The 18,862-nt window shown below is 38.8% G+C and overlaps 1 protein-coding gene across 1 annotated transcript; it reads left to right on the top strand.

Annotated features, from left to right (window-relative positions):
* The first annotated feature begins 6,287 nt into the window (after positions 1–6,287).
* LOC115744895 (folate-biopterin transporter 1, chloroplastic) lies at positions 6,288–11,806 on the top strand. The gene is made up of 9 exons (XM_030680302.2): positions 6,288–6,608; positions 7,295–7,530; positions 7,847–7,911; positions 8,022–8,184; positions 8,864–9,012; positions 9,136–9,396; positions 9,503–9,671; positions 9,756–9,848; positions 11,047–11,806. Exons 1-9 carry the CDS (start codon positions 6,332–6,334, stop codon positions 11,344–11,346), a joined length of 1,713 nt encoding a protein of 570 aa, XP_030536162.1. The 5' UTR covers positions 6,288–6,331; the 3' UTR covers positions 11,347–11,806.
* Positions 11,807–18,862: the final 7,056 nt, after the last annotated feature.

Genomic DNA, 18,862 nt, shown 5'->3' with positions numbered 1-18,862 from the left:
GATTAATCTGATTTAGAGCATGTCACCCCCAAATGTCAATCTTGGACCTTCAATAGATGGTTCGGGGAAATTTATGCGAAGCATGTTTAGGGAAAAACATGAACTTTTTTGCATCGAGATGAGGAAGAAAAAACGAAGTCTGAATCATTGCCTAAAGAAAACAATTAGACAACGTATACAAATCTTCTTATTAGATTCGAACTCACTCAATTCCCGTGAGTTTATTAGTTTTAAGTAGGTTTCACACAAAAGGATTTCCTATTTTGGATGGAAATCATTTGAACGTAAGGCTTCGTTTGTTTCGTGAAAAATATTTTTCGGAAAGTTATTTCTAGGAAAATGATGATATTTTCCGGTGTTTGGCTGAGACTTACAAATGAACTGAAAAATAATTTCAGTCGTTTGGCAAAGAATTGATTTTCCTAGGAAAAATTACCAAGACAATTCCAATTTTTAATTATTTTTTATTTTTTCGACTATTTTTTTTTATGCACTTTTTTTTGTCAAAGTTTGTAGATGCACTTCAATTAACCATTTGCAATCGTCTCTTCGTCTCCAGTCCGCAATGTTGAAGCCGTCGTCTTCTTCAACACCTTCGGCGACGGCGGCCCTCTATTGTGAGACCCATCTCCACCTCGTCGTTCGCCTCTTTGACGCCTCTATCGCTTGCTCCCTCACCTCCGCCAGCTTCAGCGCCTCGCTCCAAATGCTGCATGGTGGAATCCACTCCTGGAGACACTCTGCCAGAGGAACATCGAGATTGCGTCCGTCCTCTTCGGGCACCACTACTGCTCTGCCTGGCTCGAGTGACCTCGCCGCCTCCCGAGGGTGATCGCCGTGCTCCGTCGCATGTGCGACTTCTACATGGAGATCTCGTTCCATTTCAAGAGCTCCGTCATCCCATTCGTCGGAAAGATCACCCCCTCCGCTGCGTACCAGATCTGGAAGCACGACGGGAATCTCCGAGCTAACACCTCCATTGCCGGCTTTGACGGCCTGCCGATTAGAGCTTCTTTTTCCTCGGGGAAGGAGACCAGAGCCACGGCATCTCCGAGGGCTGTCTCCTAGTCCTCAACTACGACAATCAAATGATCTTCAATGCATTCGAGAATGCCAGAGCTTGGCCTTGCCAGATCCGGTGAGCCTTGAGCTTGCCGGCCCATGTCATAGCCGATCGCTGACGTCCGCGAAGGAAGGTAGAAGGAGCGGCAGGCAGAGAGGAAAGAGAAAGAAGGAGAAAAGAAAAAAGAGAAAAAGAAAAGGAAAAAATTAAAAAAAAAAGAGACAAAAAAAATTAAAATATAAAATTAAATTTTTGAATTTTAAAAAAATAAATAAAAATGAAATGAAAGTAAAAATAACAATTATAAAGAAAGGAAGTGTGTAAAAGAAGAGGAAGGAAAGACAAGGAAAATGTTTTTCTTTTCTCCTCACTTTTGAAAGGATTTTTTTTAATTGGTGGAAAATGTTTCTCTAAACTAGGTTATTCTTCATGAACTAAACGCTGAAAATTCGGAAAACATTTTTATGTAAGTTGTTTTTTGCGAAACAAACGAAGCCTAAGAAGTGGGTCTTTTTCATAAAGAGTATCCAATTGGAGCTCCCGGCCATGATAATGATTTGTGTGGCGTGTTTGTGAATTATATTATGAAGAAATTACAAGTGCTTTAAAGCCAATATATTTTGTACTAAGATTTGTTAATTCTTCGGTGAGATTTAGAGATTATTTCATGAGGTATTATGACAGCTAAACATTGTAAGAGTTATTAGGGGTTGGGAAATACTGAAAGTATTTGAGTAACTTAAGTGTGAGTATAATTTCCGCTTGTTCCATAATCAAATCTTCTGTTGCTTTTCCTCCGAAGTAGGTCTTACAGATGGAACTATGTATTTTACTTATTTTATTGTTGAATCTCTTGCTTTCGCAATTATTGATATCATTGCTAGGCTTAGCTAAGTTGATGAAAATTGATGACAAAGAAGAATGAAAAATGAAGATCGATATATTTGATGGCAAGGATTTTATTTAGTAATATGCATATTGATGATTAGTTGTACTAGAAGAGTTCGCACTTACCTGTATATAGTAAGAAGTTAAGCCGGTGAACCAACTTGATAGTCCGACCAAAAAAAAAAAATTTGATTGGAAATTGCTGGATAGACACGTGTTGGGTGTCATTTGGCTAATGTTGTTGCGTAATGTCGTGTTTAACACCGTGAAAGCTAGAGCCATCTTAGGACTAATGAATGCTCTGTCAAACATGTACGAGAAGCTATCTACGATCAACAATGTCTATTTGATGCAATGCCTGTTTCACTTTAAGATGGGTGAAGGTGCATGTGTAACCGAGCATGTCAATGAATTCAATATAGTAGTTAGTCAATTGAGTTTAGTTAAGATTGACTTTAATGATCAGGTGCGTGCTTTTAATTCTATTGTTACCATTACCCGATAATTGGAATATTATTGTTATTGTTGTTAGTAGTTCCTCCGGGTCTAGAAGTTTGATGTACGTTGATGTATGGAATATCCGTGAGTTGATTCATATGACATCTGTCGATGAGAATTTGATAAGCATGTGATTGTTGTCTTAGTAAGTAAAGGTAAAGAAATAAATTGTACTTATGTGCAGCAAAAGTGGTGTGAACCTGAATAGATGAAGTCAGTCTAAGATGGTGGAGCTGTATGTTGGAGTTGTAGCAAAATGAGGTATGTTAGATGGAATTGCCTTAAGTTAAAGAACAAGAAAGGGAAGGAAATCATAGCTGAGTCTATAGATGATATTATGGAATTAGCTCGCAGTAATTCGGATAGTATATTTTATCCGTAACAAAAGATTCGTCATTTGACGGATTTCGATTGGTCGTTTCACGCTTCATCGACTATGAATTGGTTTTACTACTTATTAGTGCTTGTATAATGGTAGAGGATAATTTCAAAATCAAAATACATGATGACATTGTAATAACATCGACAACACTGAGAAATGTTCGGGAAGTGAACATAGTTTTTTTTTTTGTGCACGTGGTCGAATTCAGCTCTAACCCCACCAAAAAGCCAAATTAACCAAAATCTGTTGTTTGATTGATGAAGGAAGCCGAGTCTTAATTAGCCTCACGTAGAGGGGGCCATTTGGGCCCGTGGGCCCGGAACCGGCCCGGAACCGGCCCGTTGACCGGCCCGTTGACCGGGCCCACGGTTCCGGAAACGTGGGAACCGGCCCGGAACCGGCGATTCCGGGCCGGTTCCGAACCGCCAAAAAAAAAAAAAAAAAAAGTGGGCCCGGGCGGAGAGCCGTTGGGCTCTCGCCCCGGCCCCCCCCCCCCGCGCGCCCGCGGCTTTGGGCCGTTGCTTTCCATTTTTAAAAAATAATAATAATAATAAAAAAAATGATTCTTGCCTATAAATGCATATGTTTCCCCTTTCATTTTTGTCACAAATTCTCTGAACAATCTCTCGAATTCTCTCCGAAATCCTCTCAAATCGCTCAAATTCTCCCAATTCTCTCAATCTCGACTCAATTCTCTCAATCGGATTTCCGATCAATTCTCTCAAAAAATGGCAAGTGGAAGCAGAAATGCCGACAAGGGCAAGATGGCTATGGGAGATTCCGACTATCCCTTTCATGAATACGATCCTCGTGAGTATGCAAGTTGGGAAGACGACGACGATAATATCAACTATGTCCCGATTCCGAACGTCGAGCACATCCCAACACAAGAAAGTCTTCATCCTCCCACTGGTGTCGAAGAAACGTCAACGGCAAATGAGCCGGAACGGAAGGGCCGAGATAATACATTGGACTTGTGGCTACACTTCGACAAGGTACGTGATGAAGTCGAAGGTAAGTATAATGTAAAATGTAAATATTGTTCGCAAACTTATAAATTCACGAAAGGAGACGGCTACGGAACATTCCGTCGGCATTTGACGAAAAAACATCCAACGCAAGCGGGGATCGACAATACGCAACAACAAATTTCCGAGTACGCCACTTCTAAGCCTCATCCTTTATTTCGTTTCACCGAAGCACTTTATAAACAAACATTAGGTGAATATGTTGCCCTTGATCATGCTCCGTTTAATACTGGTGAAAATTTTAATATGAAATATTTGATAAATACTGCGTTGGTTCCGAAGCGCCAACTATTCCAAAAAATACTCTTAAACGCGAAGTTTTTCATCTTTATAAAAAAGGAAAAAAATCTTTAGCAAAATTTTTTTGGCGAATTCAATGGACGTGTGCATATAGGTAGCGATATTTGGAGTGATCCTTGGCAAATTCATTGTTATATGAGTGTCACGTGTCATTGGATAGATGACAATTGGATGATTCAAAAAAGACTTATTGCATTCCGAGTTTTTGATGAAAGCCATTCGGCTCATAATATTTATAGAATAATTAGGCAAGTTTTAGAAGAATATAATTTAATAAATAAAGTATTTTCAATTGGTTTTGATAATGCCGCCGCAAATACCGCTTCTATTCCCGAATTAGAAAATATTTGCAAACCCACTTTTGGCGGACAATTTTTTCACATTAGATGTGCTTGTCATGTTTTAAATTTATGTGTACAAAATGGTTTACGAACTCTTGACACTTCTCTCGCCCCAATAAAAAGTGCAATTAAATTTTTATGGAGTCGTCCCCAATGTATGAAATCATGGGGAAAATTTTGTAAACAAAATGGGAGAAGGCCAAGAAGATTTCCAAAAGATATTCCGACTCGTTGGAATTCTACGTACGAGTTGCTTCGGCAAACTTTTGAATATAAAGATTTATTATGTATGTTTATTTCACAAAATATTCCCGAAATTACTTTACTTCCTCAACATTGGGACGTTTGCAAGAAAATTTTAGATATTTTGAAAATTTTTAATGATGCTACTAAGACTTTATCTGGTATTTATTATCCTACAACGCATTTATTTTTAATAGAGTGTGTTAATATTAGTAGTGTTTTTAGTGAATATGAAAAAGATACCGAATTAGGTCAAACTATTTTAGTAATGCGAGAAAAATGGTTGCATTATTATTTGCAAATTCCTCTTGTCTATTTAGTTGGTATTGTTTTTGATCCACGTATTAAATTAGACGGTTTACAAGATTATTTGAATGTGTATTATCATGATTGTTTACATTTGGATGATTCAATAGATATTTTAAATATATTAGGACATGTTAAAGAATCTATAGTAGCATTATATGGAGAATTTTGTAGTAGATATGGTTTAAGTGATTCCGGATCTTTACAATCTACCGCCTCACGTAGCGAAGGTGGTAGTTCACTTAGTAGAGGGTATAATATGCTTAAGAGTAGGCAAAAAAAAAAAAAAGGGGCAACAGGTAATATTTCTGAATTAGAAAAATATTTAACCACTCAATTTGAGTTTCGTGATGCAGAACATAGTACAGATTTCGAAATCCTGAAGTGGTGGAAGAGTCACCAAATCGAGTATCCAGTTCTCGCCCTCATCGCTCGTCAAATATTAGCAACCCCTTCTTCAACGGTTGTAGTTGAACAAGCATTTAGTTTTGGAGGATTAATTTTGGACTCTCGCCCTTCAAGATTAAGCCCGGACTCTGTGGAAGCTCAAGCTTGTGTCGGCGATTGGACGAGGGCGAAATATCGACACCAAGAGTTAGATCGTGAACACGAATTTTTTAGCGATGATGTTGGAGATACCACCGCCACGGGTACCACAACGGGTAGCGACGATTGACGATGAGGTAAGTTGGGGTTCTCAAAGGTAAAAAGAACTACATGGGCTTTGATTCTTCTATCCCCAAGAAGATATGTAGGTCGCTTAATGATAATTCATTAAGTTCAAGCCCATTCCTTCTTTTTTTTTTCCCATATTTTATTACAATGTACAATTTAATTGTATTTTATAATTTATAATTTATTATATTTATTTTATTATTTATTATTTTAAAAATTATTATTAAAAATGAATCGGAATGAACCGGGGTTCCGAACCGGAACCGGCGGTTCCCAGCAGGAACCGAACCGCCCGGGAACCGGCCCGGAACCGCCGGTTCCCGGTTCGGAACCGGAACCGCCATTTTTCACGGCCGGTTCCGGTTCCACCTTTACGTGGAACCGGAACCGCCGGTTCTCGAACCGGAACCGGCGGTTCCACCGAACCGGCCGTGACTAGCCTCACGGCCCCAGTCCATCCGTGAATAATCTCACAAGACGAGGGCAATTCAGTCATTACGACCATCCAAAATCCCACAAAACTGGAAGGCAACGGGCAATCAATAAACAAAACAAAAGCCATCTGAATTTCCAAGAAATTAAAGCCGAACTCTTTCTTCTATAAGTAATGGCAATCCTGTTCCTAACCACCCTCTCCTCCTCCGAGCTGCCCTCCCCAAAGTTTGCACCTTTGTCCTCCATCTCCCCCTCCCGTGCTCTTCCCATCTCGTCGCACGTTCGCAGGAAGTCGTCGGACCTCGCCGCTCGGTCCCGGAGACGAGCTCGCCGGAAAGATCCGTCGGAGCCGCCGGGTGACGACATGTCCACCGCCGTCCAGATGCCGGCGGCCCCTCGCCGGTGGGAGGAGGAGGAGGAGGATCATGACCGGTTGCTGAATTCTATGGGTAACTTTTATTGCGTCAATTTTTTCTTCTCCCATGAGTATTTTCACCATTTCTCCCAATCGTTGGCACATTTGTTTTCTCTTTGAGGAATTTGTGGTTTTGATTGAGCGTGGGTCGAGGATGATACTTGAATTTAGGATGTTTGTTTTGTAGCCAATTATTGGTTGCTTATTTGGGTTTGTGTCGCTCATGAAGACTTGTGAGTCTGCTTGACGTGACAGTGGCAATGTAGTTGTTGTGAGTTAACTGGTTAAGTGGTGATGGTTGTAATTCAATTCATCCTGCGATCTCTTGGCTGATCGTCTTTGCTCATGCTCATCTCTGATTTAAGTTGAGCTGATCTGTCAACTGCCTACTTTAGTTGAAGTTGCACAAGTAGAGATGTGAGTGTCATTCAATCAATGTAAAATACTGTTCGAGTGAAGTAAAACCTGCTTAGATATCAACTTTATGGCCAAATATGTGCTGCTTGTGTTGGAAGCTGACTCCTCTGTGAAGGGTCACTGACCTGAAGTGGCTTTTTCCTTTGTTGTTCCTTTTGGCAGCTGGCAGATTCTACTTCGGAACATGATTTAGCTTGTTGCAAACTTTCTTGAACATTTATCCTCAAACTTTATGCTGCTTCCCTAATGACACTACTCCTCTGATGGTGTTCTTTTCCTTATCTATTTCCGTTAATAATTCAGGGGCAGGAAATGGGGATACGTTGACAGCAAACAACGACGAAGAAACAAGCACTTCCAGTAAAAATGTTCTTCGCAAGAAAAAAAGCCATGCAAATTCAATAAAGTTATTTGGGGTCGACTTGTCCCCAGACAATATTGCAGTTGCGATGGTTTATTTTGTTCAAGGTGTCTTGGGCCTTTCAAGACTCGCCGTCAGTTTTTATTTGAAAGATGATTTGCATCTAGATCCTGCAGAGGTATGTCATTGTTTCCTAAGGATTTCTTAACGAAAAAGTAGGTCTCTTTTGAGATCATTCAATTGGTATGTTTCGGCTAGTATGAAGAGAAACTCGTGAGCTTCCTCTGTTATTGCTTACCTCTGAACTTTCCTTAAGACTTAAGAAGATTTTCCTGTCTGTTATGGCCTTGGTTAGTCTGGACTCGGCCAACTCATTAGCAAATCTATAATTCTGGTTTATGCCACTTAATAGCGAGGAATATCTTTGTAAGCAGCTGATCAGCTTCCCTTTGCTCTGATACTTATGAGCACTAACACTGTTTGTGGTTGACTAGACAGCTGTGGTATCTGGTTTTTCTGCATTACCATGGCTCGTAAAACCTTTATATGGGTTTATCAGGTGCATTTTCCCTTTCAATCTCGTTTTAATGGATCGCATTTGTTCCAAATATGAATTGCATCTATTTTTATTTCTAGGGAAATTATTCACAAACGAGATTGTTGTTGCAGTGATTCTATCCCACTTTTTGGTTACCGAAGAAGATCATACTTGGTTTTATCAGGGCTTCTGGGAGCACTTTCATGGAGTTTAATGGCCACCTTTGTTGATAGCAAATACAGTGCAGCATTCTGCATATTGCTTGGATCTCTCTCTGTTGCCTTCTCTGATGTTGTATGTATCCACCCTTAATTCCATACTTACAAGGATATGACATGTTTTTTGGCCTCCAAAATGTTGCTTTAACTTGCCATATAGATGCCTATGATTTTCAATTACAGCTGAAAGTGACAAATTAGCAAACAGAATGATTTAATGCCAGTGAAGTGTAGGACTCTCTGGAAACTGGGTACCTCCGGAAATTGGCGGTTGAAATGCACGTGATTTTATGAGAATCTGGTGATTGGTTGCAGGATGTCTTCATGTACTTGCCTTTTGTCAGAGCATGAAAGGGCAACACAACTAATCCAAGATTTTCTTTTCTTAGCTATTTGCACAAAGGGAAATTACACCACGTTGAAATTGGATAATCACATGGCCAGCATGTGCTTAACAAACTCTTTTGCCTGCAAAACTATAGTGGGGTTAAGTTGTAATGAAAATGAGCAAATATACCAGGCTTGCATTGAACCTGCTTGTTCCTAAAAAAGGTCATGTCTCGACCAGCTTTCTCACAGCCTAATCTGTCAGAGTTGTTTCCATTTTTTTTGTCACTCTTAATATATGGGTTTTCCACCTGAATGTTCTCAATCAAATCGTTCTTATAGAGATACTTAGCTATAAGTTGAATATTTGCCAGTGTTGTTTTCTCTGGATACATACAAATCATGCCAAATATTGAAGTATGCTGTAGGTTGTGGATTCCATGGTTGTGGAGAGGGCCCGTGGTGAATCACAAAGCATGTCTGGATCCCTTCAGTCCTTATGCTGGGGATCCTCAGCTTTTGGTGGAATTGTTAGCTCTTACTTTAGTGGATCCCTTGTGGACGCATATGGAGTAAGGTGCTTTTGGTGAATCTTTCCTTTGTTGGCAAACTAATATTGAATCTTTGTTCTGGTTGCACTTTAAGCAACCTTTTCGACATCTCAAAAACTGAGTTTTCCCATGTCAATCTCGTTTTTCAGGTTTGTATTTGGTGTTACAGCCATGCTACCTCTGCTAACATCTGCTGTAGCTGTTCTTGTTAAAGAGCAGCCAGTTGTTGGTTCTGTAAGGGGACTGAAACAGAATTTTCCTCTTGCCAATGCTGGCTTTCTGGAAAAGTCAAAAGAGGATATTATAAAGCTCTGGGGTGCAGTGAAGCAACCCAATGTACTTCTCCCCACATTATTCATCTTTCTTTGGCAGGCTACACCACAATCAGATTCTGCTATGTTTTACTTCACGTAAGTTCAGACTTGATTTTTTAATTGCGACAATTTCTTTCTAGACGATGAGGTATTCTCATCTCCTTACATGATAGCAATTTTGATGACATTTTTGGGAATTCAGCACGAACAAACTTGGTTTCACTCCGGAGTTTCTTGGACGAGTCAAACTTGTTACTTCTGTTGCGTCACTTCTAGGTGTTGGGCTCTATAATGGATTTCTGAAAAATGTTCCACTACGGAAGATCTTTGTTGCGACGACATTAATGGGATCGGTGCTGGGGATGACACAGGCAAGTGTCATGCTTGTATTTAGTTAAGATTAAGCTGCATTGATTCCCAGGCTTGTTGCATCACATGGCTTCTTTCTTTGTTAGGTTTTCCTTGTGACAGGCTTAAACCGTCAATTCGGTATAAGCGATGAATGGTTTGCAATTGGAGACTCCTTAGTTTTGACTGTTCTGGGCCAGGTAATTAGTTTCTAACACATTCAATTATGCTGGTGTGTCTTGATTATGAACCATCCCACACAACCTGGTGCACCTAATACATAAGCACTTGCGTGCTATGTCAGTAAGACGAGAAATACAGGTGCCAACCACATATGTTGTCCTTGGTGCTGGTCTATTACTCTAAAATGGGGACTATGACTTAGGCTAATTAGTATAGTATTTTATATGAGGACATGAACATTAAGAAACTATCACGATGTTAGTCGGAGAATCTGCAGTTCTGGGATACTGTCTTTTTAGTGAAACAGAGAATTCATTAATTACTTTTCAAAGTTTTATTCTAAAAGTTGTTGAGTTATAGGACCAAATAGGTTCTTGATATATCTGAGGCTAATATGTAGCATCCTAGGGTAACCAGATTTTTTTGCCTAAAATGTCATAATATGTAACACAAATACTGTTGCCACTTGCATCTTGTGCTGCTTCTGAGCTTTGTTTATTATGTTAGTCATTGTATAACCTCCTTGTATGAATCTGCCAATGCAAGACTTCCATGTGATAGTATCAGCTATGCTACAACAGAAAGAACATGCGTTAATTTTATTGCTTTCGCACCAGTGCATTATCCTCGTTCTCTGGTGCTGACTGCTAACTTAACGAACTAGTGATTTATCCTACTGAGTTACTAGGAAAGTGGGCACACACATTAAAATATGATAAACAGGAGAAGGAATTAACATTAGGCGGAAGTGGGGGAGAAATGACAAGAGTATTAGTAGATAAAATGATTTCTTTCATTAACTTTACTAAGAGGGGATCCTATACAGGTATTGCTAAGTGAATAGATGTATCTAGGGAAAATTTGGCGATCCTTTTGCTAACGGATGCTCCCATTGCACTTGTAGTCTCTGTGATAGCGGTGAGGGAGCATGTTTGTGTTACTTAAAGAATAAATTTAAATTGTTGTAGGATAACGAAGATTACTTAAATATAGAATCTATATAAAATATATTTCTCAAACAACATGATAAATGTTCACATTTTAAATTGCTATATTTTCCATTGTTTAGTAATACGAATCATTGTTTGTTTCCTTAGAATGCATGGGTATATTGTGGAATTTTTAGGAAAAAGTTTAGGTTGAAGGTTCCTTTTGGGTTTGCTTTATTATATGGATATTGGAGAGATTATTTAACCCCTCATTTTTACGTTGTAGGCTTCTTTCATGCCTGTCCTTGTCCTGGCGGCAAGACTATGTCCAGAGGGATTGGAAGCTACACTTTTTGCCACTCTCATGTCCATATCCAATGGGGGGAGCATGGTAGGTGGGCTTATTGGTGCTGGACTGACACAGCTCTTTGGTATCACCAAGGACAGGTTTGACAATTTGGCCTTTCTGATAGTGCTGTGCAATCTCAGCTCGTTGTTGCCCTTGCCTCTCCTTGGCCTCCTTCCACAAAATGATTCTGACACCACCTTGAAGGAGGATGAAGATATTGAGATGAAGTCCAACTGAGTGGTGTGTGCCTCTTAAGTTTTCCAAGTTTGGGCACATCCACTATTGGATCGTTCACCTTACTGTAGAATATGCACCGCGAGAGAGAGAGAGAGAGAGAGAGAGAGAGAGATTCACGGTCAAGGGCAAGTTAGCTGGGAATACGGCTTCTGCTCATTCCAACCTGTAATAGTGAAGCCATTCTTCCACAGAATGCAGCGACTTTTCGAAATCCGAGTCTAACTGTAGTTAGTGGATTGGAAGGTTCTATTAGGCCCAAACTCTCATGGATTCAACTTCTCGGCAGGTGCTTGAAGTAAAATACTTGGTGAGTTCACCTTATACGATAAGAACTATGACTCTCTTCCCCTACAGATCTGTGTATGCCACATTGATGCAGCTTTTAGATTTTCAATTCGCAAAATACGCTGTTTACAGTGCATATTATTATATAATAGCAAATTTGCAGATTTTGGAACAATTCGATCTGCAATAAATTTTTCTCATTGTATGATATTGTCTTAATTCATATGCTTTTAACTGCTGAGTCCTCAAATGTGTGCTTAATAGATAGAAGAGGTGATATATCATTGTCTTCTTTCTTAGGAATGGAGAGAACGTGGAAACTATTTGTAGCTCTGGAAAAAGTTGAAAAAGAAGGATTTTGCTCTTGGAAAATCATGGTTTAGACTTCAAACAGAGTCGAACTCCTCTGCGAGTCCAATGTCCTCGAACGTATTGAGCGGTCTGAGAGTGGTTAAAATCTCTTTTGTGTCCAATCATCCATTATCACATTAGATTCAAGGCCTGAGTCAATTTCAATATATAATGAGGCGTCAGTTCATCCTTTTTCATTTCAAATTCTCCTAACAACCCTTGTCATTTGTCACTACCCACCATTGATTCTCTAAGAATGTAGAGAAACCTAATGTATATCTCAGACATGATGAGAAAATCTGGCATGTAGCGCAAGCTTATTGCTTGAACTTAAAAAGTTGTGAAGAAGTAGAAAGGGATCTACTCAATTTGAATGCTTTTTACCTTCAGAGAGCAGCGAAAGCATAGTAATGGATAGCAGAGCCGGAGGACTTTGTTTTCTTCAATGAGACGTAGAATCTGTGTGAACATAGGCCCAAATAATCAACAACATTATCAGTTGAAACACGGGGATCCGATACTTGAAGCTATCCACCTGCGAGCTCACCATGAGTCGCGTAAATTCGCTATCAAGTGCTCAATAGTGATTTGATGGCCTTCCCTTGGGATGGGCAATAGGAGGAACACCGGTCTCTCCTCGTTCTCTATCGACTGAAGTCGCCAGCCACATTGAACAACCTTGTGCCAAAGTCGAACCTCGTGCGTATGTAATCTAAGCAAGGTACTTATTCTTCATCTTCTCAACCCCAACATGAGAAACATATGAAGGACGAGGTTGTGGTCTCACGATCCAAGGAGAACCTGAAGTCAAATAAAGAAGTAGGTTGACGTTTTCCCTGGAGGAGTTTAATGTCCCCCTTAATCGCACAATCAATGGCTTTTACAGAGCTTACAAATGCTGCCAGTCGTTATGAAAAGAATTAATGGGGAGAAAATGGGAAGAATGTAACGTAAATTAAGCCCCATAAATACTTGTAATTGATCATTGAGAGGAATAACGGGAGATGGAGGAGATAACTTGAACGTGAAATCTCATGGAAAACTCCTTTAAAAGCTGATGTGGGAATCATATAATATTTTGAGAGAATCTCATTTCATTAGTTTCAATTTAAGTTCTATATAGATATAAATATTGATGAAAATGTAGCTATAGATAGATTCGTGGTCTAAAGCTTAAGAAAAAATTAAGTGATTTGACCGAGTCAATTTAAGTTTTACATAGCTCTGTTCGTTACGTCGATCAATGATTTGGAAAGCATTTTCCTAAAACTGAATTTTTGTATAGCTTGAAATAATTAGTCAATGGAAAATTTTTTTTATTATCGACAATAATTTATAGCCAAATATTTTCATGGACGGTAAAAATATTTTTCATTTATTCATTTATTTTAAACAATATATATTTTCCAAATCTTTATTTCCCGTGAGACAAATAGAACCTTGAGCAATGTTTGTAATTTCTGCAAAGTAAAGGCCCATTTTGCAACATATTTGGGCCTCCATTTCGTTTTTCTTCTTTCTTTTTTTATCTTTGTAATTTAGGGACATGAACACTAGACCACGAAAAAGTGAACCCGAGCCCAATAACCCACCCCATAAAAAGTGTATGTTTTTTTTTCCCTGTCAAAGACGGAGTTAACAGTACTTGAAATTGATTTGTAGTCCACAAGCTCCATCTCTTGTTAGGTTATACTTTCAAAAAGGATAAATGGAAAGTATCTTAAATTTATTTTTAAGTGATAGTTAATTTAACTCAAGCGAATCTATCTAACTAAGAATGAAAAGAACGATATGATTCATCTAATTTAGCGAAACTTTTCAACAAAGAATAATTGTATGTGATTTCTTGATAATAACAATAATTTCGGATGATTATGCTTAATAATATGTGATACAACCAAAGTACTCTCAATGTCGGGCATATGATTTGGTCGCTTTGGTAAATTTGAGGGGAAATTAGTTAGGCGATGCTCCGAAGAAGACATGGCAAATTAAATTGAGACACAAATTGGTTAGATTGCAAATTGGAAAAATAAATGGGCATCTTCAGGAAGTTCTCTTTCTACTTTTGTTGATGAGCAACAAAAATTAAATGATATGTCCAAAGAACAATCCACATTTTGCCCACTCGACAAGTCCATAAATGAGCAAAACCCCTCCTGGTGCTCACAAACTCACAAGTCATTGTCAAATGCTGAATTTTTTAGGACACCAATCTCATGTGGATGATTCAATGGACAACCCCACATGGTGGTTCCTCCAACTTATCCATTGTCTTGTCCATTGTCTCCAATACCAACTTCTTCTCTGCATACCAAATTTGAATTTTGAAGGGACTGAACTGAACATAACTTTATATACATATATTTGATCCACTAGGGCCTCACCAAAGGCCAAACTTCCTAGAATGGCATGTTCAAGCTTCCTTACGTGAGATCATGTGCCAATGTGTTTCTGAGGTTCCTGGTCAGGCTCACAGGTTCGTGCTTTGGTAGTGTGTCCCATCTGTCTTTAATTTTCCTTGTCTTGTTTGTTTATGGAAGACCTGAACATATAAATGTTAGGCAACTGAAAAACCTGTCGGACGATAAATTGTTAGGTGGTTTCAGCTCACGCTCCCCCATCGTCCATCGAACCGATTACCAAGTATCAACTTTTGGGAACTAAGTTATGTTCTTTCAGGACAAAAAGAAACTTTGATGGAGTTTGACACTCTATTTTAGTGGTTCTAGAAAAAGGATAATGATACTAGGCTCTGTTTGTTTCTCAAAAAATAAGTCATTTAGATAATACTTTACCGAAAATTGACGCTTGTATCACTTACAAAATTAAATGAACCAATAATATTCTCGTCGTCCACAAAAATATTTAGACATAAGTTGTTTTCGGCAATGAGAACATTTTTTGAGTAACTACTAATTTCAAGCGACATAAGCGACCTATTTTTAGGAAGATATTTTTCAAATCATTTGTTGTCTGTGAGATAAACGAAGAGGAATGAATAGTGTTGGAAATAGTGTTCATTCTAAGTCTAACGAGTCTAACAGAAAAGATGTATCTATGGCAAACACACCCGTATTTTTATCAGGTACAATATATTAGAGGCAGTAATCACAATTTAAATTGTAGTCGAGCCTAATTAGCAGATGATCAATGCTAGAGATACTGAGATTAGTATACTAAATGGGTTGACTAACAATTATTTGACTAACTGTAAAATGGTTGTTTAAATTAGTCCGCCCATTTAAGCACCTAACAATTATTTGCCGTATCATTTGGTAATCCAATTCTGCGTGTCGGTCTTAATATCTCTAGCACTGTTCTTAGTACTTGAATAAATTTTGCTCACACGAAAGACAATATGCACTCATTCGTACACATGATAGGCAAGTCTAGATTGGTTTTGCATGGAGAAGATCAGAGAGGTACTGACCATTGCAGAAACTTTCCTGTATTTTGCCATATATAGATCAGACCTATACTTCCAGGAAGTCTCCAAATACTTTTACGAGCATTTCATGTAATATTTGTTAGAGCTACCTCAAAAGATTTCACAAATGTAAAATCCTCCAAAACTCACATGGATGTCACGGACCAGAAATTTCGTGACCCAACCGTACGCACGTACCCTTGTCATGTCGGGATGATAAGCGAGTGATGCGGAAAGGAAGATAAAATTGGTTTGTGGAAGTGCTGTCAGGTTGGTTTTTGCTAGGAGTTCTATTATAGAAATATTATATTTCTAGGAAGTTCTGAAGGCGGGAACGGCCTCCCATGGACAATCTGATTTGGAGCTGCTGCCACTTTCTTGATGAGGCCATGATAGGTTGAAACCAGCTATTGTACTCAAAGGTTATGAGTGTTTCGCTCGATGGATTGGATGCTTGAGTTAAGCTAGGTATGGTACGATCCAATATGAGAATGCTATTCGTCGTACTGTTCTTAGGAATAATTATAGAATGAAGGTTGGCCTGGCACTCACTAGGCACCGCACTAGCTATTTTGCGGCCTTGAATCTGTCAGCCCGTCACACAATACTCTTGCTTACCTCTGAGTATGTTTAATCATATCATGAATACACACTCCTCGTCTTTCGATACTTCAGATTATCCGATCTCTCTGTCATCCTTTATGTTTTTTAATTTTTGCATTGCATTCAACTCTTTTCGGCAAAGGCCCCTTAAGAGAGTTTGAATGATTATCCAAAATAACTCCATATTCAATCATAACATACAAATATAGAACCCAAATATGTATGCTGCAAAAATATTTCAGAAAATTTAGGGTTTCATGGGTCAAGGCCAACATATCACCGTTCCAATAAGGGTTTTAATATGGTGGGAGTTGGAAGTTGAAATGGGTGGTTGAGTTTCAAATGATTGTGTGAATTTTAATAACGTAAAGTTCAAGCCCAATAGAATTTAATAACTTCTAAACCGGTCCACAGAATCACAAAAGTGGAATACATATACCGCTGTCCCAGTGGGGGTATGGGAAGTAGGGTTTGGCAAAGAACGCATAAAGAAATTGATGGACGGCCAATTTGAAAAGGAGCCGTAGCGTTCATCTCGTATTGGAATATCCATTCAATGAGTTTAGGTTTAGACTAGTATGGTAGCACATGGGTTGAGATTAAGGTTAAAGCAAAAAGTAGTCAAATCCAGAGAAGATGGTTGATGATTCTTCTACTTGAAAATAGAAGTTTCTAATCAATACTTGTTTAACCACCTTCTAAAACAAAATATATATTGGAACAACAGCATGTTAGAGTAATCGGATTTTTTTAAATGTAATTGAATTCCGACGGTGGGTTTACGGGTGTTGATATTGCTTCGGCGTCATAATGGAGTGGTGATATCTATAATTTGGAGTTTGGATGACAAGGTTCCTATCCGACTCGGTTTGCACTTTTTAGATCTTTACGCATTTTTGGTGAGTAAATCATGATTTTAAGGCAAGGTTTAATTGACATGGTTAATGGGACAGGATTCAATGTCAATTGAGGCATTGCTTTACCTCCGACTCGAGTTACCCATTCTACCTAAAGTAGGATTTCCGGTCATGCTAATGATTTCTCAGGATAAGGACAGCATGGTAGTGACGCATTAATATCGGTCTGCCTTTTCTTGTTATCGCTAGCTAATGCCCATATTTCCACTTTCATTTATCATTTTTTCCTCTTGAGAATGATGTTCATAACCTATTGGAGCAAAGGTGGACATAGCCGATTGTTGAGGGCGAGCTTTCATTTTTTTTCCCCTAATGTAGGATATCCAAACCTTTTAACTCAGATAATTTCTACATATGCATGTGAATACCTCCGCTCATATGCATTGCATAAGACTTCACACACAAGGGGCGGGTGTCACCTATGAAATCACTTTGAGTGAATAATATTACGGTGCGAATACAATATTGTCAGAATCCAATTAAAACGTCTAATCACTCAACCAGTCCTTGGATGGTTAGGGTGAGCTTCCCATATTTCAATTCGTTGCGGTTTTAAATATCTAGAGCGATGCTCATTGCCATGAACACAAAACACTTTTAATCACACAAAATGCCAAGTGATTGACTGTCTTAGCGTGATTTGATTATGATCATGATCATGATAATATGTCACGATTCTTAGCGTGATCTGATTGTGATCGTGATAATATGTCACGATTGCGTCTTCGTGATAATATGCCACAATTCTTAGTGTGATCTGATTGTGATCGTGATAATATGTCACGATTGTGTCTTTATCTGATGGGTTGTCATATTCAATCTTTTGTTTATACTTTCCTAAAATATATGAGTAAATTTAGGAAGTATAATTGCGAATTGTGTATAAATATGTGCATAGTTTTTGTATCGAAAATTATTGGGAATTCGATTCTGTGTCATTTCTTATTGTTATTTCTCATGGTATCAGAGCAAATATCGATCCCGGTGTAGTTTCTTCTTCATGGCCGATCAAAATACTTCCACCGTCTATCGTACAATCGATGTAACTTCTTCATATTTTCTTCACTCGAGTGACCATCCGAATGCTCCTCTAATCTCTCCTCCTTTAGATGGAGACAATTATCCAACATGTCATCGTGCCATGCCCAAGGCCCTCGAGGCAAAAAATAAAATGTGTTTTGTTAATGGGTCTTTATTGCATCCTGCTTCAACCTCTTCAGATTATTCATTATGGTTACCTTGCAATAGCATGGTGAGATCTTGGTTGATTCATTCTACTATACCAACAATCTCGCATAGCATTCTCCGGCATGACTCTGCAAATGATATATGGAATGATCTTTGCGAGCGTTTCTCTCCTCATAACTCTCCTCGGATTTTTGAGATCCGTAGGGATTTATTTACATATCAGCAAGGTACGGCTTCAATAGTTGCCTAGTACACTGTGATTAAATCCTATTGAGATGAACTATCATTGTACCGAAACTTGCCGACTTATAATTGTGGTGCAATGTCAAACCTACTACGGTTTCTTGAAATAGATTCATTATTAGATTTCCTCCAAGGCCTTCATGAATCTTATGCAGCGGTTCCGAGTCAGATCCTCCTTATGGATCCATTCCCTTCCGTCAACAAAGCATATTCTTTACTTTTACAAGAGGAACGACAGCGCACTGTTCGGGACAATCGCACTGTTATTCACAACCCCGCTACCATGGCTGCGTTTCATGTTAATAATACTCGTACTTATCCATCTACGAGTTCCTCCAAACCCTTTTTACATTGTACTCACTGTGAAAAGGATGGACATATTGAAAACAAGTGATTTAAAAAGCATGAATATCCGGAATGATGGAATGACCGTAACAAGCGCTCCACTAATGATTCCGGCAGCCAACGACGTTCACGCTTAGCTATTTCTACAACTGTT

Source organism: Rhodamnia argentea, chromosome 6 (assembly GCF_020921035.1).
Source record: "Rhodamnia argentea isolate NSW1041297 chromosome 6, ASM2092103v1, whole genome shotgun sequence".
NCBI classification, from domain to species: domain Eukaryota; kingdom Viridiplantae; phylum Streptophyta; class Magnoliopsida; order Myrtales; family Myrtaceae; genus Rhodamnia; species Rhodamnia argentea.
This window is presented reverse-complemented; position numbering and strand designations above follow the sequence as displayed.